The 25,905-nt window shown below is 50.1% G+C and overlaps 1 protein-coding gene across 1 annotated transcript in view; it reads right to left on the reverse strand.

The window, feature by feature from the left end:
- DNAH9 (dynein axonemal heavy chain 9) overlaps positions 1-25,905 on the reverse strand; it is a 179,501-nt gene that overhangs the window by 46,181 nt on the left and 107,415 nt on the right. Inside the window, 8 exon segments of the mRNA XM_039562282.1 lie at positions 6,146-6,268; positions 7,272-7,442; positions 9,345-9,485; positions 11,641-11,805; positions 15,581-15,785; positions 17,212-17,334; positions 19,629-19,864; positions 21,011-21,199. Coding sequence (XP_039418216.1) covers positions 6,146-6,268; positions 7,272-7,442; positions 9,345-9,485; positions 11,641-11,805; positions 15,581-15,785; positions 17,212-17,334; positions 19,629-19,864; positions 21,011-21,199 — 1,353 coding nt within the window.

Below are 25,905 nucleotides of genomic sequence, written 5' to 3' on the forward strand. Positions count from 1 at the left end.
CCCAGAGCAGGGACACACAGCCCTGAGATCCGCCCCACCTGTGGTCACAGCCCTGCTCAAAGAACCTTGGGGATGGAAGCTGCAGCACTCTGTGCCAGCCCTGCCCTGTGTGCAGAGCCACAAGGTCCCCCCTGAGCCTCCTTTGCTCCAGGCTCAGCCCCTTTCCCAGCTCCCTCAGCCTCTCCTGGGGCTCCAGCCCCTTCCCAGCTCCGTTCCCTGCCCTGGACACGCTCCAGCCCCTCCATGTCCTTCTTGTCCTGAGTGTCCCAGAGCTGTCCTCGGCACTGGAGGTGCCCCAGCACAGGGGACGGGCACTGCCCTGGCCCTGCTGCCACCCAGGGCTGGCACATCCCAGGTGCCATTGGCCTCTTGCCCTCCTGGGCACACCTGGGCTCCTGTCCAGCCTCTGTCACCAGCACCCCCAGGGCCTTCCCGAGCTTTCCAGCCCCTCTGCCCCAGCCTGGGGTTGGTGTGACCCAAGGGCAGGATGGAGCCATTACTTCCCTTTCCTTCCATTTAGAGGGTGAAGAGGCTTTTACATTCCAAATGCTCAGCTGACAGCAGGCTTTGTGTCAGGGAAACACAGAGGCTGTAGAGCATCCAGGAAAACTCGATTTCCACTCTGCAATCAAACCGGCAAAGTGAGTCCTTAAATATTTGATGTGATCACAATCTCTGCTGTATTTCAGATAAGCATCAGATCGTTAGCCAGCAGGTTAAAAAGGAAAAGGGGAAAAAAAAAGGTAAAACCTTCTCAAGTAGCATTTCTGTGAGACACTGGGAATATTTCTCTGAGACTTGATACAGAGGACAGAAGAATGTCCTTAGGAAACTTCTAGATGAGAGCAGATAAATGTCCATTTGAAGTGTCACAATCAATGTTTTCTATCAAAGATGCTCTAAAAGGCTGCACATCTGAAGAACTGAGTTAATGGAAGATATTTAATTAAGACTATGGTTTTCTGGCATAATAATAATTCTGAAGGTAGAAGGGAAGCTGTGAGCTGCGAGCCTTTCCTGTCTGACCAGCCTGATCAAAGGATATTGCACATGCACAGAGAACACAATGTGTGCAGCAGATTGTGTCACAATGAATCCTGGAGAAGAATGAAAAATTTCTTCATCTAAAAAGTGCAAGAAGTGAAAGTTGGAAGAGAGATTTCTGTTCTTTTGTCCAAAGAATTCCAGTTTTCTTAAATGCAAAACATATGATTCGGTATTTTATCTCATAAGCCACACACGCAATCTTATCATCTGCATTCTGCAAAATTATAAATATGGAGTTAATATACGACTTTGTCTAGGGCTGTTCTCCTCCTCGAAAGCTGAATTCGGTATTTAGAGCTCATTATTCAACATCACATTTATTAAACAATGCCCTTTCAGTGGCGTTTTCATATCTACATAATGAAAATTCTTCCTCTTCAGAACAAGATGAGGGAAGTGATTGGGATAAGAAGTAATCCAAGTTGGCCAGGTGTACTCCTGCTGTGTATTAACTCGCTGCACTTATCCCGTGGGACACATCTGCATTCAGCACTGAAGAGGCACTGCAGGAAATATCACAAAGGAAATCAGGCTCGGGAAATGCGCATCCCAGCCGAGGCTCCTGGAACAGCCGGACACGGGGACAGCCACGTGCACCACGCGGAGCCAGGGACCACGGGGCAACGTGGAGGAGCTGGAGCTTGGGAGAATTGGCAGCTGGGATGACTGGGGTCCCAGGGAACCCCTCCAGAACCACCCTCACCTTCTCCTGGCTTTGGTTTTGGCCAAGGCAACCCTGGCAGTGAAGACTATGAGGGCACAGCCCACGGCTCCATCAGTAGTGGAGAAGCTTGGGAAGAGCCCAGCTGGCCCCAGGGGATGCTCAGGTGATCTTTGCCAGGCACACACCCAGTGCTCTGCTGCACCCCTGGGAACACCAGCCTGGCCTGAACAGAAAGGGTGACCGTGCCTTGTGTGAGGCTGTGCCTGAGCCACTGACGGGCACAGGGTCTAAACTCAGGCCTAAACCCACTGCTACAGGGCTGCTCCAGAGCAAGGCTGTGTCAGAGCATGGGCAGGAGGAATTTGTCCCTGCAGGTCTCAGAGCCCAGCACGGCGAGGGGAAGGCGCTGCTCCCTCCCTGCTGATCTGCTCCTCTGTCTGTGCCTGCAGAAGGTGCCCAGGCACAGGCTCACCCTGAGCCACACAATTTGCCAGTGTCTTGCTGGCTCACCTTTGGCTTTGGTGAGCTCTCCTGCTCTCAGGAAATGCTGGGCACGACCCAGGGCAGGACTCTGCAGAGCCGCCCATGGGAAACAATGGGTGAGGTGGCTCTGGTTTGGGAGGTCAGGGGAGTTTAGCTGTGTGCAGTCAGGTGCTGCCAGGGCCAGCAAACAACTGCTGGCTCATTTTACTGGTTAGCCTGGATACAGTCCAGTTTGAAAGATCAAACAACTCTAAAACCAAATGACATCATTTCAATATCATGTTCAGAGAAGAGCCATGACAGGAGCTGTCTGTCCTTGCCCTGGGGATAACCAAGAACAGCTCAACACGGCAGCCTGGGCTTCACACAGGGTTCAAGGGACCACAGAGCATCACTTCAGAGATGAATTCAGAGAATACTCACCTTCCAGAGGACAATCTCTACATGGAGTCTGTGTTAATTCAATCCCACAACGAGAATTCCCAAATGGCATTTGCACATGGTTGTGGCCACTGTGGTCTAAGGTGTGGCCACATATTTACTGGTGAGGAAACCACCAGCCAAGCCAGGAGAAATGGCCAGCCTTGCATGGACACAGAAAACGTTTTCAGAAGTACCAACAGAAATAAAAACTTTCAGGGCAGACACTGGGAACACAGAGGGGGAGAACAGTACAACAGGATGTAATAAAAGAAATTGAAAAGAGAGAGAAAACCTCATTAGGAGCCAGAGAACACTTTTTCCTTCTCGAGGGATCACTGCTAAGCCCCTGCAAATGAGAGGACTGAAATGACCAACTCCACCGAGCACCAAAGCCAGGGACTCAGCAAAGGCACTGCTTTAATTAAATGACAAAATTCTATCCCCTTCCTGCTCTCAACTAACCCTCAACAACCCAGAGGCAGGATTTGCACCGAGGCAATGACTGTGCCCTTTGCTAACACCTCCCCTGCTCCAGAGCCAAGGAAAGCTCCTCCACAGGGGCTCCCCACAGGTACCATTCCCTCCCACACATCTCACTGATGAACAGAACCAAGCCAAGCTCAGAGCAGCTTTTCTCAGCCTTTATTCAGCTTGAATGAAATTCCTGTTTCAGGTTTAAAGAAGCACCAAAGAGCCTGAAATGTGCCTATTTTCCCAGGTCTATCAGCAGATAGAATAAAAGCTATTACCTCTCCCTACAAACCACATCCTTCTGGCCAGGGATGTGGGTTTCCTCATCCAGGGGTGAATACCGACCCTCCCTGGCACACCCCTTACAGCAAAAGGCTCTGTGAAACTTTGTGCTGAACTGGAAAGAAGCTGGAAAACTAAATCATAAATGAATGCTTCCTAAATGAGATGCTCCAGCACCACGAGCCGCAAACAGCCACACAACTGCAAAGGATTATTGGCCTATATATAATATTAACCAACCCCCAGCAGTAAATAATCAGCCAAGTCACACAAGGCCAGTTGCATGCCCAGAGCCCTCAACATTTAATGTGGCCCTCAGAATGGGCCACAAATATCAATATTGATTTCTTTTGGCACTATCTTGGCCAGAACCCCCTGGCCAAAGGAGCCCCTTGGGCTGGAGCATTTTCAAAGTTTCTGTGAAAAATCAGCAGAATGCTAAATTTCACTTTGAATTTGAAATATAAATCTGAAGTGTACTTTGCTCCAGCTTTGTTGAAGAAACTATTTATTATAGCATTTAATCTTCCTGATATAAGAAAAGGAGATTTTAGCCTGCTAATAAGCTGTGTAGAAGCCATGACTAATTAACCTAATTATAGCAGTCTGTGACAAAATATGATTTTACTAAAGCCATGCCTCAAGTAACTAGAATTGCCAAAAACTCAAAGGCTAATAAACCAACAGACATCAACATAAACACTGATAAAGTTGACACCAACCATATTATTTACAGTAAAATCAATGCTACAATCGTCACAAAAGACAACCTGAAGGGTATTCAGTATCTGATAATGTAGAGTTCACTATCACAAAGTCCTGAAATTCCTAGAATTTGTGCAGAGTCTGGGCAGTGACTCTTGGAGATGTGCAGTTCCTGGAGCCATCAGGTGCAGGCTGAGGACACCTGAGGTGTGCAGCACACCTGGAAACCTTCCCATGCATTTGTGGGCATCAGAGTTTCCACCTCAACCACAAACCCACAAACGCTCTTCAGTGGGGAAGAGGAAGCGGAGTGGGAAGGGCTCATCTTGAAGGGAATCACTCAGGGAGCAGGAAAGGCCATTTCAGCCCCATGGAGGGGGCCTGGCAGCACAGGAGGGATGACCTGACAAAGAAAACTGCCTGCAAGCCCAGCAGGTGTTTGTTTGGAGAATGTACCTCCTGCAGGCAGGTGGCAAAGGCATCCTTGGGCACTGCTGGAGTAATAGAGAATCACAGAATCATAAAGGTTGGAAAAGACCTCTAAGATGACCAAGCCCAACCATCAACCCAGCATCACCACTAACCCACGTCCTCAAGTGCCAGGAAACATATGTGTTTCCTCAGATGCATAAAAGTATCTCCAAAATGAGGATCAGAGTCTGAAACCTCTAAATCCCATGGCAGAAGGAAGGTCATGTTCCAGAGGAAGCTTAAAGGAGTGAAGTCAGAAGCAGCTTTACAAGGCAGGATGCTCCCAGGCCGTGCAGAATGAGAACCCAGAGAACTGAAATGCACATTTCAGCCCACATTTCCCCAGGCTGAACACGGGCAGGGACAGAGCAGAGCTGAGAAAAGCTGTGATGCCAAGCAGCGATGGGGATGTACATCTACAATCCATACAGACTGCACAGCCCAAAGACAAAATCTGCTGTTACAAAGCAGGTGTTCCGTGGGCTTGATGGCTGAGCCCCCCTGATTGTGTGTGTTGACCCTCAGGGTCCATTTAATTTGTCTTCAATTAAGGGACAAAATTAAAGCTGCTGCTGCTATCTGAACAGCCAAGTGCCACCACTGAACAAAAGATGATTAAGGAAAAGGTGTAGGGGATTTTTTAATTCCTTCATTATTATGGGAATAGACCTTTTAGGGGCTGAACAGAGCTGGTTCAGTGAGAGGTTCCATTGCTTGACATCACAGGCTGATGAAGTGGGAATTTCTTCACAGATGTCTTTGGCCTGGATGAAGATTTTCTGTCTGGTCCCTCTTCAGGAACCAGATACATTCTCCATTCAGCAGGGGGAAGGGAAAGAAAGGGAAAGCCCAAAGCCCCAGGTGAAAATTTGAGAACTATCCCAATGAAACTGGGAAGTCCTCACTCCCTACTTCACAGCACCAAGAAAAGGTCCCACAGAGGCAACATGCTGTAAACAAAACTGATTCTTACATCACCACAGGTGCCAGAGACTGACCAGCACCACAGTCAGACAAGGGACACAATTCCAGCTCCAGCAAGGTGTGAATGAACGGGCCAAGGTGGAGAGTATTTGGACCCTTTTCAGAAACCAAATCCCACCCTGCTGGATCAGGTCCAGACCCAGCACAATTCACATTTGTTGACAAAGAGGAGCAAATATGGGATAACTGTCATTTTTCTGGGATGCTCTTCCTCCCCTCTCACTCCAAACACGTGGCAGGTGCCAGACCTGCCCATTCCCATGACAATATTTCCCTGCAGGCCTGGCAGCTGTCACAGTTCCAACCCCAGCACATCCCTGCAGAAATTCGCACTTCTTCCCAAATAATGGGGCATCTCCATGTCCTTTACAAACCATAACCACAAACCCCTGAGGGTATTCTCGGTCTAGTCTAACAGGGAGAAGGCTAAATCTCAGAGGGAAGAACCATCTTCTTGGGGATACCCAGGAAGAGCCCTCAAAATCAGGACCTGCAGAACTCTCCATATCTGCAGCCTTTTGTTTCACCAGCATTTTGTTCACCAAATGCCACAAGGATCCACCTGAAGGGCTTTTAGAGGAGATAAGGGGAGCTGATTTCCCATGGATCAGGTACCTTGATTCCTCCCCAGGAGTGGTCAGACAGGAACTCCACAGGGCTCGTGACTCCGGGCTGTGCTGGGTATCTGAGCAGGAAATCCAGTTCTGCTGGGTTGATTTCTTTATTCATCAGAAGTATCTGCAATTCCAAACAAACGAGATGTCCTAGAGCAGCCAGGATCCAGAGCAGCAACAAACTCCAGCAGATTCATTATTCAATTAACGTGCTCGAAAAATGTGTGACTAAAACATACAGGGTGCCCCATGTTGGAGGGGTGTGACGGACACACCATGTAGGTGCTCTGGGTGTCCCAAAAGAGGAGCAAGAATGAGTGTGGAGATTGGCAACAGAACAGGAAGAAAGTTGGGAAAACCATGTGGTAAAGGCTGAGATCCAGGTGGGTAGAGAGCAGCCTGAAGGGAAGGCCCTGGCTGCAGAGCCAGATTGGACACTAAAAATTACACAAACACAGTGGACATGGTACAGCAGCTCTGCAGTGAGCACTTCTTTATGTTAAATGCAAGAAGCCTTCCAGGCCAGTTTGCTTTGCCAGTATTTCCAGGTCCTGCAAGCAGGAATTACTTTCTCACATAACCTTTGTCAGTGTAATTCAAACCCAACACAGCATCTGTGCCTGTTATTGGCAGGAATAAATCCTGCAAGGAGCAGCTGAGGGAGCTGGAAAGGGGCTCAGGCTGGAGCAAAGGAGGCTCAGGGGGGACCTTGTGGCTCTGCACAAGTCCCTGACAGGAGGGGGCAGCCGGGGGGGTCGGGCTCTGCTCCCAGGGAACAGGGACAGGAGGAGAGGGAACGGCCTCAGGCTGGGCCAGGGCAGGCTCAGGGTGGACAGCAGCAGGAATTTCCCCATGGAAAGGGTGCTCAGGCCTTGGCAGGGGCTGCCCAGGGAGGTTTGGAGTGCCCAGCCCTGGAGGTGCCCAAGGAAGGGCTGGAGGTGGCACTCAGAGCTCTGGGCTGGGGACAAGGCGGGGATCAGGTTGGACTCGATGGTCTGGGAGGGCTTTTCCAGCCCAAATGATTCTGTGATTCCAAGAGAGGCAGAGAAAACAATCAAGCCCCCAGGCCCTGTATGGGCTGCTGTGGCACTGAACCCTGGCACACAGCTGGTGTGTGGTGCTGGTACCTGGAAGGTGAGCTGGGCACTGAAGGTCAGTTTGTCCCTCTCGAAGAGCCCCCGTGCCGTGTACTGGAACACGGAGAAGGTGATGCTGTCAGTGAGGCTCAGCACCCGCCCCGCCAGGCTCTCAGCAGGAGCTGCCCTCTCCAGGGCCTTCTGGAACACCACGTGGAACGCCTGGCAGGGCAGAGGAGAACAGGGCTTGGGAGATGCCCTTTGCACACCCCTGGGTGCCCCTGAGGTGTCACAGTGGTGCCAGCTCAGGTGCTGCATCACAGGGAGCACACAGAGACCAGCCCTGGCTCTGCTTGGGGCTGCTCCTCAGGGACACAGAGCCTGGCAGTGGTGACATCCCCTGGGACACTGCGCTGCCCAGGGCTGAGGAGGCAGCACAGGGGGGCACAGGGAACTCAGACACAAGGACACAGGAAATATTTCTGTGCTCAGTGTGCTGCCACTGAGACACAGGCCTCAAATGCTGAAATTCTCTGCAAATGCTGAGCCAGCAGAGAGAGGGGTTCCCAGAGGACACGCAAACTCCAGAATGGTTTCCATGGGAAAAAGACTCCAACACAAGCTCATTAGTCCTACCCCCTGCCAGGGACACCTTCCACTATCCCAGGCTGCTCCAAGCCCCATCCAACCTGGCCTTGGACACTGCCAGGGATCCAGGGGCAGCCACACCAATAATAATAATAATAATAATAATAATAGCAATAACAACAACAACAACAATAATAATAATAATAATAATAACAACAACAACAACAACAACAATAATAATAATAATAATAGTAGTAGTAATTTATTTTTTTAAGTCCCATGAGTGTCTTACTGTCTGGATCCAGCAAAGGACTGGCTGAGGAGCGCAGGGAGCAGTGGTAGTGAGCTGAAGCAGCCAGTGAAGTCCCCTCAAGGGTGGGTGTCTGCATCGAGAACAACCCTCTTATATAAGAGATTAAGGATTATTTCAACAACATTTCTGATCCAAATGAGAAAAGACAAAACAACTTTCAGAGTTGTCCAAATTAAAAGAATGAGCAAATTATCAAATGTAACTGGAAAAAGAAAATTAACAAGAAAATAAAAGCCAAGTCCTGTTTAGCAGTGCAAAGGCTCCGTGTGCTGGGCCCAGCTGAAGGAAATAACCAGGCCAATACAGTGATGGCACCAACTGGACAAGGCATGACCGTGTTAGCAGCCTTATTTTTAGGGTTCTACAAAGGAAAAATTATGCCTCAACAAATTAAAGTAACACTGATACCTAATGCATTATTAAATAATTGCAGAATGCATTTTCCTGCTTAATGTTTCTTTAAATTGTGTTAAAACGTGCGGCAGAGCAGCACATAAATCTTTGTGTTCTAATTTGTAATGGGCTCCCAGCTGTGTGGCAAGTATTCTAAAATCATCCCTGTGCATCTTTACACAATGCTTTATGATCTGTCATCAAAATTTATTAGATAAAAACATTTCACCCAATAATTTTCTATGTATTTATACACGCTGCTCATGTTCACTGGAAAACGTAAAACAAACGAACTATGGGAGACACAGATTAAAGGTGAAACCTCAGGAACCCCTGTATCTGTTATGTATGTGTAAGGGATGAATCTTTCAAAAGGCACAAAAGGAATTCTGTACATTTTTCTGATAAAATTACTCCAACAAACGAATCGTGGATATCAAAAGGAAAAGCTTCTTTGTGGAAGAGCCTCAACATTTTGTAGTCTCTCCTCAATTCCTTTTTCCAGGGCACTTGTCAAGGTAAGAAATCGTTTGGAAGAAGTTGTAGAGCAGGATGCTCATTTAACCCTCCATGCCCCAAAATACCTTCCTTATATGACAAAAAAAACCCCCGTTTCCCATTGAATAAAATATTAAAGCTGTAGCTTTTTCCAGACACGACTTGGAGCAACCTGAGAGAGTGGAAGGTGTCCCTGCCCATGGCAGGGGTGGGATGGGCTTTAAGGCCCCTTCCAACTCAAACCTTGTGTAATTCTGTGACTCTGTGGCTCTGTAATTCTGATTTTATGAACCCCACAAAGAGGGAGCAGTGCCCCCCTGGAGGGCAGGTACCTTCAGGGAGAACTGGTACATGGGGTGGATGGCGTGCAGCTCGTTCATGGTGAAGTAGAGCAGGGAGGCGCGGCAGGCCGCGGGCCTGTAGTGCTCTCTGGCCTCGTTAATCCTGGCTTCTGTCGCCTTAAACTCCTGCACCTGGAGAGAAACACGGAGCAGAACTCCTGTCAGAACCCCCCTGTGCAGCGGGTGCAGCCCAGGGAGGGGGGACATCGGCCACAAAGGCAGCAGGGCAACCCACGAGTGCCCGCCACGGGACCAGCCTCTGCCAGGCTGGAGCTGCCCTCCCCAGCATCCTCCCCCTCTGGAACCTTCCATCTAACTGCATTTTCCACCCAGTTGCCCAATCCCTCGTTTTCCTGAGTCCCCTCCAGACTTCTCCCTAGGATCCCTGCTCTTTGCTAACTGGAATTGGTTTTCTCATCAATGAGTTTCTCATGCTAATTGCCCCCCTCCTGTGCAGGTCATTAACAACCCTGGGTCAAGCAGCCCCAGTGCTGCTCTCAGGCAGCTTCCCCAGGGCTGAGAGCTGCTAATTTATAACAGCTCTTTGCTGCCTTTAGTCAGCAGCCCCAAACTCTCCCACCTCGCTGCTCAGGGCTCTGCAGCTGCTGTGGGGGATATGTGAAAATCTTCTTGGCAGATACAGCACCCCATCATCACCTCGGTCCTGTTCGTTCTTTCATTCCACCTCAGCAGCATGAAGTGACATCCCTGAGCCTCCTGGGGTTTATTTTAGTCCCTGGCTGAGGACAGACACGTCTTACAGCATGGCCAGGAGCTGCTGAGACAGTGCTGACCCAGCCAGCTCAGCCAGCCACGCAATGGGATCATAAAATCCCAGAATGATTTGGGTTGGAAGGGACCCTAAAGTTCTTCTCATTCCACTCAGCGACACCTTCCACTACCCCAGGCTGCTCCAAGCTCCATCCAGCCTGGCCTTGGACACTGCCAGGGATCCAGGGGCAGCCCCAGCTTCTCTGGGCACCCTGTGCCAGGGCCTCCCCACCCTCACAGCCAAGAATTTCTTCCTAACATCTCATCTAAATCTGCCCATTTTCATCTTGAAGCCATCCCCCTTGTCCTATCACTGCAAGAAGTCCCTCTCCAGCCCTTCCTAAGCTTTCTGTGGCAGAACCAGCCAGCACAGCATCACACAGCCCCTGCTGAAACTCAGAGCCAGAGGTGGGGCAGACAGATGCTCTTCATCTGTAGAGCAGGGAGGACTTCCATAGGAAGGAAAATGTTGGCTGAACACCTTTCTTTGGGGAGACAGACCAAAAACAGAGTGAGGCTTGACTTGAACCTCTAACAGGGCTCTTCCACAGCCTTCCAGGTGGGAACAAACTCATAAAATCCAGGTGCAAATTCTAAAATTCATTCCCTGTTGGCACTGCTGGTTTAGAAGGTGAAGCACTTCAAAACCACCTACTTCAAGGGGGAGATGCCAAGCTTTCCACGTCAAAAACTCCCTTCAACACCCCCTCTGGGGGTTCAAGCAACCCCTCCCCAGGCAGCTGAATGCACCTGATGCACCACAAATGGAAAATAATTCCGATTTTTAACGTGGAGGGAGGAGCACTCAGTTTCTTGGTCACTGGCTGGGAAGTGAGAGGCAGTTCCAGCCCCAGCCAGGCAGAACATGGGCCAGTGGCTGGGGGAGGGCAAGTGCAGGCTCTGGAGATGGGGGCACTGCAGAGGGGAGCAGCTGAACGGCCACACCGGGGTCCTGGGTCAATCCTGGCATGGGAACCACCCTTCCCAAGTGCCCTCAGTGGCAAGGAAAAACCTCTGTGCATTTGCCTAAGCCCATGTAAGGACAGCTGGGCAGGTGGCAGTGCTCACCCAGCTCCTACAAATGCTGATTTATACTCTGAGGAATGGAAGGGTATGAAATACCTGCGTTATTGCAGATTTACTCGAGATCACACGCTCACCGGATTCCAGTCCCTGGTCAGTACTAAAATCCAGCCTAACTGAGGCAGTGTGATGTACCCAGGATCATGCTGGAACAGTTTAAAGCTGCCTTGATACAGTGTGTAAATTTTATTGTCTTTACATCAGGCACCAATGTTTTCTCTTGGTCTTAAATAGGTCATTTAACACAAAAGAAGCTCCAAAGAACTAAATGGCCTGGAGCTCTCCAGAATGGAGAGCATTTACAAGTTGTACCAATTCCTATTCTCTGCTCAGCAGACGGAGCAGAGATGGGCAGAGCAGAGGTTATATTCCACCCAGAAATCCTTAAAGGATCACAGACATGCTTTTCTCCAGGCTGTCACCGTCTTTGTACCTTCTCCACAATCTCTGCAGCTGTCCTTTTAGTGGTCTCCAGGTTCTCCACCAGTGCTGTGTCTCCCAGGAAATTACCAGATGCTGATGACAGCCGAGAGAGCAAGTTGTCCTCTAATGTTTTCAAGGTGATCTTGAACTCATTCTGCTGCTTTGTGAGATCTGACTGCAAGTAATAAATTCAGAAAGTTTTAGCCACAAAGGATGTGGTAAAATAAGGATTAATCACCTTCACATGGGAACAGGCTTCCCACTGACAACTTCCATAGTCCTGTAGTGCTTATTCCTGCTCTCTGCAACTCCTGGGAAAGGACAGAGTTCTGGAATCTGGGATGACTCCTTATCCAACAAGCTATCAGCTCAGAGAAACCTGGTGCAGCACAGAAAGCACCAGGAGAATGGAGTCCTTTTGCTAGGAATGCAGGAAAATGCTGGAAATGAATCAGGAAGAAAAGTCCTTTATCCCCATCTCAGACACACATCCTGTATCTTTGTACCTCATTTCTTGGGGCCACATCAGCCTGGAGAGTCCCTGCTGCTCCTCACCCCTCCTGCTGAACCCTCTGCTCGTGCCACTCCACACCACACCAGTCGCACCAGCAACGGGGGCCACGGGGTTAAAACCTGACAGCAAAACCAGCAGCAAAGTCCCTCAGATCCCAAGGTGAGCACGAGGAGATCTCAGGCTCAGAACTGCGGGCAAAGCCATGGCTTCTCCTGTCCTGCTCCCATTTGTATCCTGGCCTCCAGGTCCCACTGGGACCAGTGGCTTACTGGGCTAAAGCTGGACCTGCACAAAGCCCCCCTGCCAAAGGCTCTGCAAACTCAGCACACAGATGGGCGAGGAGGTTCAGGCCGGTACAACCATCCTGTGCCACGGGCAGATTTCTGAATTACAGAGCAAATCTGTGTCTGAAGTGCCCTCTCCATTCTCTGCAGGCACTGGTCCCACCTCCCTCTCCCCTGCAGAAGCACCAGTCATTAACTCTGTTCATGGTGCAAACAAAGGCTCTCATCTGGCTCCTTTCTGAACTGCTCCTCCACGACAGGCTTCCTGCCCTGAAATGTGATTGCCCTATTCTGTGTGTTTGCTCAGAGAAAACTCCTGGCTCTCTCTGGGTTTATTGTGGCATTCCACAATATGTCCCTATTGTGAACACCTATTTTTAGCGCTCTCACAGAAAATACCCTGTGGGAAAGCTCTGATTGGGATGCTGGTCTAAGCCTGGTGAAGTCAGTGCTGTGGGAAACACTGCTGGGTGACAGTTTAAACCCTCAGACTGTGCTGAAGTGACACAAGCCAAGAAACTCAAGGATCTTGCAGAAGAGTGTTTTATAGCCCTGCAAAACCCAGCAGCTGTGTGAAACACCTGACGTGGGGCATGTGGAACTGAGACAAGTCCTGGGCAGCTGGCACATGACAGACTCGGTGCCATGAGCCACGGGATCTAATGCTCCAAAGAGAGTTTTGGGAAAACCATGTCCCTCTGTAGGGTCTGGAGAAGCCCCAGGAAGGAGAAATGTGCCTGTGCCTCTCCCAATCCCACCATGCAGAAGTGAGCCCATAGGATTTGCCCTGTTCTCAGAGATTTCCCAGCAGGTTAAGGGATTCTTTCATTAATAACTCATCTTCCAGTATATGGGCTGGAATTCCGTGCACACCCTCATTGCAAGTTAACAGCAGCTCTGCTGAGCAGGCACTGGAGTGTGTCTGCTTTGGTATTTCAGCTGGAAAGGGCTGTTTTAAAGGCCTCTTCTCCCGGCTTTACACACAGGAATTTGCTCCTGGTGGTGCTGAATATTTCACAAGTCCTGAACCAGAAAACTAACGTGGCTAATTGTGTGCATTCCTGTCATTCGAGCATAGAATGCCTGGAAAAATGACATTTTGCAGCTCTTTTTGCAGCCCATGGACTGTGAGCCCTGGAGTTATTAATGAGGAGGGGGTGGATTTTTGTTCCAATTGCCTGTAAGCCCCACACAGGGTCTGGGAGCACCCTCAGAAGCCCAGACTGGGTGCCCCCAGCCCCTGTGGGTGCTGCAGCCTCATCCTGCCGTGGTTTGCAGCACAGCGAGGTCATCATTCCTTATTTCTGCAGTGCAGCTCATTAGCTGGTATTTCACAGCTGATGTATGAAAGTGCTGCTCCTGGCAAACAGGTTACTCCCAGAGCCTTCCAAACTTCATTCCATGGGCAAAAAAAGTTCACCAGGACTCCAAGCCACCTCTGCAGGATTCACTTCCAGAGCCTTCCAAGCTCAGCCACAGCAGCCACTTCTCCTTTTCCCTTCTGCTGGTTTTGTTGTGTTATTTATTTGATTAGGTTATTAGCAATAAATTCTGGGCTCCACACACAAGGTGTGCTTTGAGCTCAGCAACCTTTGTGCAGTGCTTTAGGAATCATCTCCATCGCCCTCAAACCAGAGCTCTGAACCTTCCCTGGCCACCAAACACCTGTCCCTTCAGTCCCACGGTGGAGAGGAAGGACTAACACAGACCTGGAGAGGTGACCTCTCCTTTGGGGAATCCAGGATTCCAGCCCAGGCCTCCAAGGAGCTCCCCAGTGAGCAGACCCAGCCCTGGGGGCAGAAGGTGCTGAGCCCCTGGCCAGCCCCTCGTCACACGTGGCACTGCCATCCCTCACTGTGCCCAAGGAGACACAGCTCTGCTTTTAGGGCAGCAGGAAACAGGTTTTAGGACAGTTCCCCATCCAGCAGAACATCTGGAATACCAGGCTGCTTTTCTCCTCCCCGGGGCAGCAGGGCTGCAGCAGGATGGAATTGGGTGAGAAGGAGAGGAGAGCTGCTGGCTCTGGTGTTACCTTGCTGTGGTGCTAGAGAGAAAGAATTCAATATTCTTCAAGGTAAGGAAAATGCCATCCCCCAGGAACTGTGCTGGGGGGACTGAGCAGGGCTTTGTGTCCCTCGTGGCCCCAGCACAGCACCCTGGCTCACACATTAAATCAGCTCATTGTGCATTTTTGATGGCATCTTTTGGCTCATTAGCACATGAGCCTCGATGCATCATTAAGGCTGCCCAGTTAAGGTACTTCAGAACCTCATTAAATGGAAAGGTTATTAAAGAACTGGCCTGGCCTGACTGAACATGTGCAGTAAATTTATTCCCACTCTCAGAAAATTTTTAGTATTATACGTATTTGTTGCATTGTTAAAGGTGTCATCAGAAGGGAGGGTTTTCTTTAGAAAATTATCTTGAAACTGAAGCCATACTTACTAAGAGAGAGAGAAAATATTTTGGCCTGTTACAAAGAAGTGGGAGGAAGAGAAAATTATCATTACCAGCCTCACAATATTTATGGAGAGAATCCTTCACCATAAATGCCAAAAATTAAGTGAGATTAATGCTGCCTTCAAAATTAAATCTGTGAAGTCCAGAAAAACAATGGTGGTGAGAACCTCAGCTTTCAGTCACAACAGGAGGAGGAAAATAAAGAGAATTTTGGGGAGAAAAGCCTTGAAAATGCAGTACCAGGGTTCTCAAAATACCAAGAAAAGAGAAGGCTGAAGGAAAAAAAAACCCTCAATGTTTCTCATAAAGGGAAAATCTGATTTTGTGATGAGCTCGACAATCTCTGCAAGCTGGCATGAGAAATGCTGTTTGTCCTAAAAGATAAAAATAAAAACAAAAACAAAAATAAAAAATAAATAAAATAAAAAATAAAAATAAAAATAAATAAAAATAAATAAAAATAAAAATAAAAATAAAAATAAAAATAAAAATAAAAATAAAAATAAAAATAAATGATGTTTCATGCTAATGATGATTGGAACACTTGCTCCCAGTGTAAACTCTCAGGTGCTGATCTTCAGCTCCTGCAGGTCAGGCCTCTTGATGTAGGACGAACAACAACAGTAATAATAATAATAATAATAATAATGCTGATTTCTACTTGCTCCCAGTGACAATTCCCAGGTGCTGACCTTCAGCTCCTCCAGGTCAGGCCTCTCCACGCTCACCACGGCCGCCAGCAGCTGCTCCTCGAGGCCTTCGCGGGTGACGGAGAAGTTGATGAGGGTGCACTGTGCCTGCAGCTCGGGCTGGAAGTGGGGGTTTGCCAGCTTGGTGTGCAGGATGAGGCGGAAGGAAGGGTGCAAGGCACACTCCTTGTGCCCAAGTTTAATGTACCTGGAATTTCGGCAAAAGGAGCATCAGCCAGGAGCGTGTGCCAGGAGCTGTCACCGCAGGACAGGGTGGGTCTCAGTCAGGTACTCGGCACTCCTCACAGAAATTATTATTTAAGCAAAGTGTTTCATCCTGGACACACCGGAATCATTTCTGATTTTGGGTAAAAAGCCCAGAGAGTCTCCCCTGAATTTTGGATCCTGTTTAAGGAGGCTCAGATTTTCCAGCGGCAGCACAACCAGTCCAACCATGAACTCTCCTGGCTTTGGACAGAGGCTGAATTCTGCCTAGAATGGAGTTCCAGGGAGGAAAAGCCTCTCAGCATAGAGCTTTTCATTAGTCACTGTTGTGGGAACGGTGAGGTTCTCAAGGGAATTTGAATACACTTCCCAGTCCAACATCACTCACTGGGTGCCCTCCTGGCCCCCTCGATTGCTTTCAGAGCTGTAAACCCCCCAGTGCAGGCAGCTCACAGCAGCACGAGACCCTGCCAGACCCCACAGCGAAATCATTCCCACTCTGGGACTGGCAGCATCTGCCTGGAGTCTGGGCTTAGGGCCTGGAGACACAAAACTCAGGGACTTCCTTTGTGATTTATGACTTATTTTCCCTTTGTTAGGAAAGACACGATCTCACAGGGAGTTTTGAGATGCACAGCCCCAAAAGGGGCTGCCTGAGTGTTCCACTGGAGAGGGGCTCAGGATTGCTCCCTCTCTGCTTCATCCCCCTTCCCAACATTCTCCAACCGTTTCAGTCCTGCACTGGGACCAATCCTGCCCCTCCATCCTGCAGCCAAACCCCTGCTCAGCCACCCTTCCTGGGATGTTCTCCCCTGAGCCCTTTGCAGACAGCTTGCCTTGCCCACCAGTTTACAGCACCCTGGGATGTTTCAGGCGAGCAAGGAAATAATCCTTAAAGAACTTAAGGAAGAAGAGCTCCCTGGCTGCCTCTCTTGCTGACCTCCTCTCGGCTGGAGGTGACCAGCAGCTGCCATGAGAGCTTGACCTCATTAAGAAACACTTGATATCCTTGATGCTGAAACTGGTAGCTGCATTTCTAAACGCTGTGCAGTGTTTGCTAAAATTCAAGGCTACTTTTACTTCACAACAGCAGCAGCTATTTTGGTAATAATTCAGTGTCAGAACAGCCAATTACAGACCCCGAGGTCAGTGTACAATGGGAGAATTACAGGTCTCTCTTTTATATGAGGTTTGAATGATGCTGTGAAATGGAATGAGAAATCCAGGTTGATTTCCAGGCCATCCTGTGGCTGAATTACCTGTGATTGCCTGATTTAAAACGCCCTCACTGCTGAAGGCAGGATGTTGATGCTGCTGGGTGGGAACACCCACGGTCTGAGGGCAGGAACAGAGAGCACAACAGCCCCCAGCCCCCACCCACACGTGTCCCCAAGCCCCCCCAAGCTCACCTGCCTTTCTTGATTGTTTCTCGCCCCAGTAACGGCCCCAGCACTGGATCCACAGATTCCTCCAGGTTCTCAATCAAAACCAGCTCTCCAGCAGCCAGGGCTTGTTCCAGTGTGTCCAGATACCTGTGGGAAACAGCACAGAGCAGCAGAGCAGGCTGTGACACTGTCAGTGAGGAGGGGACAGAGGGGACCCTCACTGCGGTGGCAGCTACAGGCAGGTGCCAGCATTTGGAGACAGAAAGAGGGCTAAGGTGGTGTCAGTGCCAGGTGCAGAAAGTGTCACTGGCAGAGTCCTGGCTGTCCAACAGAGAGAATGAGGCTGAAGACCTTCCAAGGGCAAGCAGTGACCACCGAGTCTGTCCCAGAAGAGTCTGGGCAGCCGTGAGCAAAAGCTGTCACAGCCTGGAGTTATTTTCAGCACGTACTTTGTTTCCCACAGAACCCACTGGTGAAGTTCATCGTGCATAAAAGCAAGGACAAAGAGCAGCTTTCAGCTCCATTGTGCCCAGGGTTTAGGGTCATGCTTAGGACAACTTCTTTCCCCATGAGGAAATGGAACCCTTTGCCCAGTGCCTAGCTGTGAAATGGGGATTTCTGCTTTGGGATGCAAGGGCAGGGCCAGGTGCCTGTGTGGTGTCCTTCAGGGCTGCTCTGCTCTTCACACAATCCCTCTGCCAAGAGGGGAGCAGGACCCTGGGCAGGAGGGGAGGGTGCTCCAGGCACTTCTCCACCATCACTCTTACACTGAGTCACCTCAACTAAATCCACTGCTCAAAATTCATACTCCTCGTCAAAGCCAGAGAGCTTGGGAGCTCAGGAGGTGACAGAAGGAGCTGAAACAAAAGTTTAGAGTGACCTTTAGGCCTGATTTTTAGAGAAATATGCTGACCCAGTGAAACCCCCACCCCTGATGAGCAGCCCCGAATTTTCTGAGTCCAGGGGTATTTTACACAAAGAAAGTCAGAGGGAATGACAGAGCAGCCCCAGAGCTGCTCACACAGCAGCACCTTCCTGAAGGTGGGCCTTGCATGTGGGTTTAGACCTCTTCCAGCAGTTGAAAGCAAAAAGCTCCATCTCCCAGAGGATGAAACATCCCCTGAATTGCTGTAATGGGGCACTGATGATGCTTTTAGTCCTCAGCTCTGAGACATCACAGCAAAACACTAAATTCCCCTCTTTAAAGCCCCTGCCAGCCCAGAGTGTGGCCGGGGAGGGGAAAAAGAGATGTCATATTGGCACAGCAGGGATGCTACAGGGTCTGTTCCTCTGGTTCCATCCTGCAGGTTCAGATTTAGGTGCCTCTTCTGGGATCCCTGCTGTTCCACAGACAGCTTTGAGTAGCTGCAAGGCATGGTGGCCAAGGTGGCCGGGAAACAGAAATTTGCTGTTGTGAAAAACGAGCCTTGTTTTGATCCCACACGAGGTCAGATTGAGTAACTCGCTGTTATTTTCTCTGAGGAAAGCAGAGGAGGCACCAGCAAAACCTGGGTAACCTCAGAGGAGGAAGCATGGGCAACCCCAAGGCATCTCCAAATCTACAGGGATTTGGAAGCACCAGGCCTGGGTCACTCCTGCCTGCCACCAGAGCTTTGCTCTGTATTTGGGAAACAACCCCCAGTGCTGGCACATCTCCATAAGGATTCCACTCGGGCTGCTCCACCCCTGCTGGGGCTCCTCACGAGTGGGCAGAGATGGGTGCAAGGTGACACAGCAGAAGACCAGTCTGTCTGATTGGAGAAGAGAGCCAGGGGTGGAAAGGCCTTCCCATGAAAGATTTATCCAGATCCATGCAGGGGTGCTGCACTGAGAGTGTCCAGCTGGTGGGAGCAGCCTCAGCCCAGCTGGTCTGCAGGGCATGGTGCCCTCTCCATACCCAAGCCCTCTCTTTCTCCAAGTGGTAGGAAGCCCTGGTCATCCTCCTGGATGAGACTAAAGCAGGACAGCTGACAGTTACAATGAGCCCGTGGAGGATGCCACAGTCCTGCAAAGGCCCATTGCCCAGAGCAGCTGTGGCTGCCCCATCCCTGGAAATGTCCAGGTCCAGGCTGGACAAGGCTCGGAGCAGCCTGGGCTAGTGGAAGATGTCCCTGCCCATGGCAGGGGTGGAATGGGATGATCTTTAAGGTCCCTTCCAACCCAAGCCAGTCTGGGATTCTGTGATACCCGAACTCAGCTCACTCCATCACCACCTTCAGAGGAGTTTCTATGGTAACTGAGCCAAGCACTAAACAGACCCTTGATTTAATGAGAAACCTGTCATTTTGGTAATGAACGAGCAGATAACGTGAGCAAATGCAGCGGCAGGTTTGCCTCAGTGCGACTGCCTCCGATGGCTGCAGCTGAGTGTCCCCTGCCCACCAAGCACCCCGGGCAGGCGGGCACATCCCCTGCTCACGACGAGAGAAGGACGGTTTTACCCCTTCTGCCCCGCTCGGATCACCCGGAGCCCTTCGCCATGGGTGCTTTTGATCCACTTGCTGCCCTGCAGCTGGGGATCCACCACGAGGGGCCAGCGCTCGCAGCTGCTCAGGATGGCGGCGTTCTCGGTGGACGTGCGCTCGGCCGGCAGGCCCTGGTTCTGCCACGCCGCCACGGCCGCGCCGTCCGCCAGCATGGACAGCGGGTCCAGGCACGGGGTCACAGGGATTGGCACCTGGGAGGCAAGCAGAAAGGCTTCCTAGTGATTCCAAGGAAAGTGAGCTTCGTTAAGAAGTGATAAATTACATTGATCCGAGTCACCAGCAGCACGACCAGGAGGTTGAGGGAGGTGATTCGGCCCCTCTGCTCCACTTGGGTGTGACTCCACCAGCAGAGCTGCCCTCAGCACTGGTGCCCAACAGCAGCAGGGTGTGGAGCTGCTGGAGCAGGTCCAGAGGAGGCCGTGGAGATGCTCCATGAGGTGAGGGCTGGAGCCCCTCTGCTCTGGAGCCAGGCTGGGAGAGCTGGGGGTGCTCACCTGGACAAGAGAAGGCTCCAGGGAGAGCTCCGAGCCCCTTGCAGGGCCTAAAGGGGCTCCAGGAGAGCTGGAGAGGGACTGGGGACAAGGGATGGAGGGACAGGACACAGGGAATGGTTTCCCACTGCCAGAGGGCAGGGATGGATGGGATATTGGGAAGGAATTCCTGGCTGTGAGGATGGTGACATTTCTCAGCACAGTCAGGTCATTTTTGGAACAATATTGCGCCTCTTAACTAAGTTTCTGGCTTAGTATTAAGAAATGCAGAATGAAGTTTCCCTCTCTCAAACTGCCTGCTTCGGTCAGTCCTTTGATCTGGGCATCTCTGCCCCACTGGGACCTTATTTAAAATCTTCTTGGCACCATTTGTAGGAGAGGACCCTGTTAAAATTAGTGAAATATTAAATAAGTTTCAAGCACAATGATCTCCATCTGGTCCTAACAGCATGACATGGATAAAACCAGCTGAGAGGCATGGCCAGCGTGACCAGAGCTTGTGTTCAGAATGAAAAAACACCTGGATTTTTTCCAAGCCTACTGGAGAGCTGGCAGCGAGCTCTGCCTGCTCCAAGTAATTCCTCCTCCATATTCCCCCCTCCTTCATGGCTGTGGACAAAACTGCAGGGCTGGGCTCTGTGTTTGGGATTTCCCTGTGTACATGAAGGAACTTCATGGAGCAAGGCCACCACATTTTCCCCAGGGAGGAGTAAAGGCCATGTCCTGATCCTCACTCCAGCTCGGTGAAGACACAGTGATGTCCCTCACTTGAGAGATCCCCTGTGGGCACCAGGATTTACACATTAATCCCAGTAGCAACAGCTTCTCAGAGGAATCAGAACCTACTTTTAGCTGGTGCAAATAGGGCCTCCAGACACCATCCAGGAGGTCCTGGCGGTATTTCTTGGTGAAGTAGCCCAGGTAGGAGACGAAGGCCGTGGTCAGCAGGACGTCTCCACACAAGGTGCTCTGCTGCTGTTTGAAGTCCTTCACGGCCTCAGCCCATCTCACATTTTCAGAGGCAAGTCCCCCAACCTGCAAGTTCCAAAGTCAGATTGATCATTCATACAGTCATGGAATGGTTTGGGTTGGGAGGGACCTTAAATCCCACCCAGTGCCAGCCCTGCCATGGCAGGGACACCTCCCACTGTCCCAGGCTGCTCCCAGCCCCAATGTCCAGCCTGGCCTTGGGCACTGCCAGGGATCCAGGGGCAGCCCCAGCTGCTCTGGGCACCCTGTGCCAGGGCCTGCCCACCCTTGCAGGGAAGGATTACAGAAGCATTTAAGCCCATCAGTTGTTAATTGCCTTAATGCCACAGATTCCCACGTCATTACACCGTCTCCCACACAGAACACTCCTCTCCACAGCCTTCAGTATGTCACACAATTTATTATCACACCAGGTACGTGGGATTTTGATCACAATTCCCTTCAGATTCTGTCAAAAAAATGTTTTCTTGCACCTATTTTTCATCAGCATCCAATGTCCAGGCAGTGCAGCTGGGGCTTTGATGAGGTTCAGCATCTCCTTGTAAAATAATTTACCTCTACATGCAAAGATCACTTATTTGGCCATCAGTACTTTTTGGGGTACCATTGGAATTAGGAATGGAATGCAGCCTTCAGCTCGCAAGCCAGAAAAACCCAACCCAGTTTTGAATTGACCTCATGGGTTTGAGATGGAGAATGCCAGATCTTATGGTGAAATTCACAATCAGCCTCCTGCTGCCAGGGAGAAACCTCTCTCCATGTACAGCTCTGGGCACATCCACAGCAGGCACAGCTCCCCTCTGCTCCCAGGCCTCTGCCACCGGGGCCAACCAGCACCTTCTACTTTTCTTCCTCAGTCCACAGTCCACAGTCCACATGAACTTATGGTTATTTTTCTTCATATTTCTCATTTCCACTAAAACCTCCTCTGTATCCTTCTCCTCTTCAAGCCTCCCCATGTAAGGAATACTGGTGTGACACTGTCCATTTTTCCAGGCCCCTGTTCAGTGTTAAACAGGCCCAGCTCTGACACTAATCCCTGTGACAAGCCCTGGCAACACCTCCAATAGTTCATTCCCCTAAACTGGCTATTTTGCCACCTTAACCTGCTGTGCAGACGCAGATCCCCAGCATGGGAAGGCAACACCTGCAGACCCTCACTGAATTTCACTGTCACACCTTCCAACCTGGCCAAGTCCTGTTTCCAGCAGAATCTTGCCGAGAGTCAGCACCACCTTCACATTCCCAACACAAACTCGCTCCCGTGGTTGGTTCTGCTTCACTCCAGATCAAACAGCTCTCCTTCCACCCTTGTACCTCCATATCCCCTGATAAACAGCCAGGATCTTTTAAGCCAAGAAGTTACTGAGTTCCCCTCTGAAACCCCTCAGCACAGGCTCTGCAGGGCAGACCCACGGGCAGCCTCCTGCAGCTGACAGCAGCCCCTGGCCTGGGAACACTGTACACACAAGCACAGCTCTGGACACAACTTCCAGCTTCCCACAGCTGCAGACTTCAGGACCTTCTGACCCAGAGCTTGTATCCTTGTGCTTAACAGCCACTGATGATTTTTGACTTCATGACCGAGCCTAAGCTGCTGTGGATATCAACCCAACTTTTGGCATCTACAGCATCCCGTGGGCAGGAGATCCACAGTTCAGCTGTTCTTTGTATAAAAGTACATTCTTTGATGTGCTGCCTGAACTTCTCAATTGCTAAAACGTTTGTCCAGTGCAAAACCAGGGAACAATCCTGCTGGCACCAGCTTCTCTGCACCACTCAGGATTCCAAGCCCTCGGTACCCCTCTGCTGTCTTCTTTTCAGGTTGAAGAGCTTTAGCCTCTTCAATAATTCCTCACACAAGAAGCAGCCTTTTGATTTTCCTTGCAATCCTTATCTGCACCGACTGATGCAATCTTTATTATCTGGTTCCTTTTATTGTTGCTGTCTCTGCACCATTTCCCATTCTCCTCCAGCCTTTGAGGTGCAGCAGAGGGGGCGGCGGTCATGCTGCACATTCGAGATTTATTTAGAAGGTATTCACAGAGCAAGATGGGGATTTTTCTGTTTTGTTCTCCCTTCTTTTCCTAATAAACCCTAATATCCGGTTTCAGATGGGCTTTGGGTTTGGTGAAGGCTTTTTGCTCCCGGGAGCACAGAGCTCACAGCACTCTTAACTCCATCCTTTCACTCCTGAGTGATAACAATCAGCTCAGCATCACTTACAGGGCATGTGAAATACAACCTAATTTTACCAATGTACTTTACATTACATTTATCTACCTGGTGTTTCACCCCTCCATCACTTGGGACTATTTTTACAATTCTTTATAGACAGTCGACATCACCACTGTGGAGCCGCGCGACCCCCTGCACACCAGCTCGTTTATGACTCATGGAATCACAGAACCACAGGCTGATTTGGGTGGGAAGAGACCTTAAAGCCAACCCAGTGCCACCCCTGCCATGGGCAGGGACACCTCCCACTGTCCCAGGCTGCTCCAAGCCCTGTCCAGTCCAGCCTTGGGCACTGCCAGGGATGCAGGGGCAGCCACGGCTTCTCCAGACAATCAGTTTCTTCTGATGAACACAAGAACTAACAGACACCTGCAAAAATACCTCTGATGGCCTTTCTGCCCTGCCCAAACCGCCCCTTTGGATCAGGGAAAACTGCCTCTGGGAAGTCTGACCCCTCCCAGGAGCAGAAAGAGCAGCCTCAGGTTTTCTTTGTCCCACCCGACCTCAGAGCTGTCCCTAAATGTGCCCCAGCTGAGCTGCTGTGCACAAACATGAGCCACCACCATCCTCACAGAGCTGCAGAGGTTCCCCAGTGCCTTTTGCTGGTCTCAGACTGGGCTGATGTCCCCTTAGCCTTGCTAGGAAGATACTCATGATAGGATTAGGACCTCAGCTGCCTTTCCTAGGGCTGCACAATGCGTAGGGCAAAGCCTGATCCAACACATCCAAGCCTCCCTGGCTGCTGCACTGAGCTCCTGGTTCAGAGGGGAACAATCTGTTCTCAATCCATAGGCACAGGTCTGCATCTTGCATCACTGAACCTCATCCCATTCCTGTGGGTCCCATATCCACACCATCCAGTTCTTTCATCTACAGCAATGCTGCCTCTTTATGTGGGGGGATTCCCAGATTTATGTTGTCAGCCTTGGAAGTTTGTTTTATCATGGAAAGCCATATTCCTTACAGTGGAACGAAGGCTGGAAAATAACAAGGATCAGGCAGCACAGGCTATACCTGCCCTGCTCCTCCTCTGTTCCGGACACCTGCAGGAGTCCAGCTGGAGCTGGACAGGCCCTGGTCTCAGCCCACATATCTCATCTTATCCTACTTCTTGAAAAAGAAGCAGAGCACTGCTTTTAAGTTATTGGTCACTTTTAAGGATCATTCATAAATTATCCTTAATCTCAACTACAGTTACAGGGCAGAGCCCAGTTCTTGCACCTTTCCTTTGTAGTTTTTATAGATGAAGCATCCATAGGTCTCCCCTCCAATCTCCTTGAGGTCAACTCCCATCTTTCTCCCACAGCCCTTCTAACACCAAGAAGTCTTTATTGATCTGATTTTCCCGGTACTCAGAGGTGCTTCCATGCTCCTAATTAATTTTTTCAGGTTACTTTCTATCTCCTTAGGTCCTAGAGGCTTTTTTCTTCTCCTTTGCTTGGATCACACACTACTGCCAGTTTTAAAACGTTCCAGACATCCCAGGTGTCTCCCACCTCAGATCCTAGAAGTCATTGGAATTCTTTTTATTTAGCAAGCAGCAAATTAAAAGCTACTCCTTCGATTACCTTTGGCTCTTTGGTAATGTCAACATGAACAACCATTCACCATTCCTCATCCACCTTCTGCACACCAGTCATGACTTTAGGGGCTTCTGTCGCATCCATCCCCTCTACACCTTTTCCAAAGGGAACAGCCCCAATCTATTCCCTCTCTTCTCATGTGGAAGTGGTTACACACTTTGTTGTAGCTTTCCTAGGCTGCTCACAGCCCTCTCAGACAGGGTAACCACGTGTGGGATGTAGGCACTGACAGACCCGATACAATGACGCTTAACTTCTGTTTCCTGAGGTTTTTTCTACCAATTAGTAATATTCAATTTGTCTTTTTTTCCTCCTGTCAAGTGCCACGCTGCTGTTCCTGAGAACTCTCTGCAACAACTCCAAGAGCTCTTCTGTGAGTGATAATGGTGCAATTAGGCCCTATCCATGTAACTGCATGATTACAGTTTGTTTTCCCTGCACACGTTATTTAGCATTTGTCACCACTAGATTTCCTCCTCTGCATTAGCGCACACCCACTCACAAACACCGCTCAGCAGCCAGCCTCCCTTTCTGGTGCACAGATCCTGGCCCTTGGATCCTGAAGCCTCTTCCTTAGAAGTCACCAGGAGCTCGTGAGATGCCAATGTGGCACTGGACTCAATCCCCCAGGTTCATTTGTCAATCCAAAGCATCGCTCTCCATCTTCAGTTACATTCTTTATACAACCTCAGACGTGTTTGTTTCAAAGTCTGGGAACTTATTTCTACCCACAGCCACACCGGTGACACTTCTTGAATGTCAAATGAGCTGCGCATCGGTGAGGGCTGTCAGGCTCTGTTCCCAGAGCAAAGCCAGGATGACACAGGAGATGGTGTGCAGTGCAAGGCAGGAGCCTGGGATGCGAGGAGTTCCTTGCCTACACTGCAGAAATGATAAATTTTGGACAGTGTAGAATCACAGAACTGCTGA

This window comes from Corvus cornix, chromosome 18 (genome assembly GCF_000738735.6).
Source record: "Corvus cornix cornix isolate S_Up_H32 chromosome 18, ASM73873v5, whole genome shotgun sequence".
Lineage (NCBI taxonomy): Eukaryota > Metazoa > Chordata > Aves > Passeriformes > Corvidae > Corvus > Corvus cornix.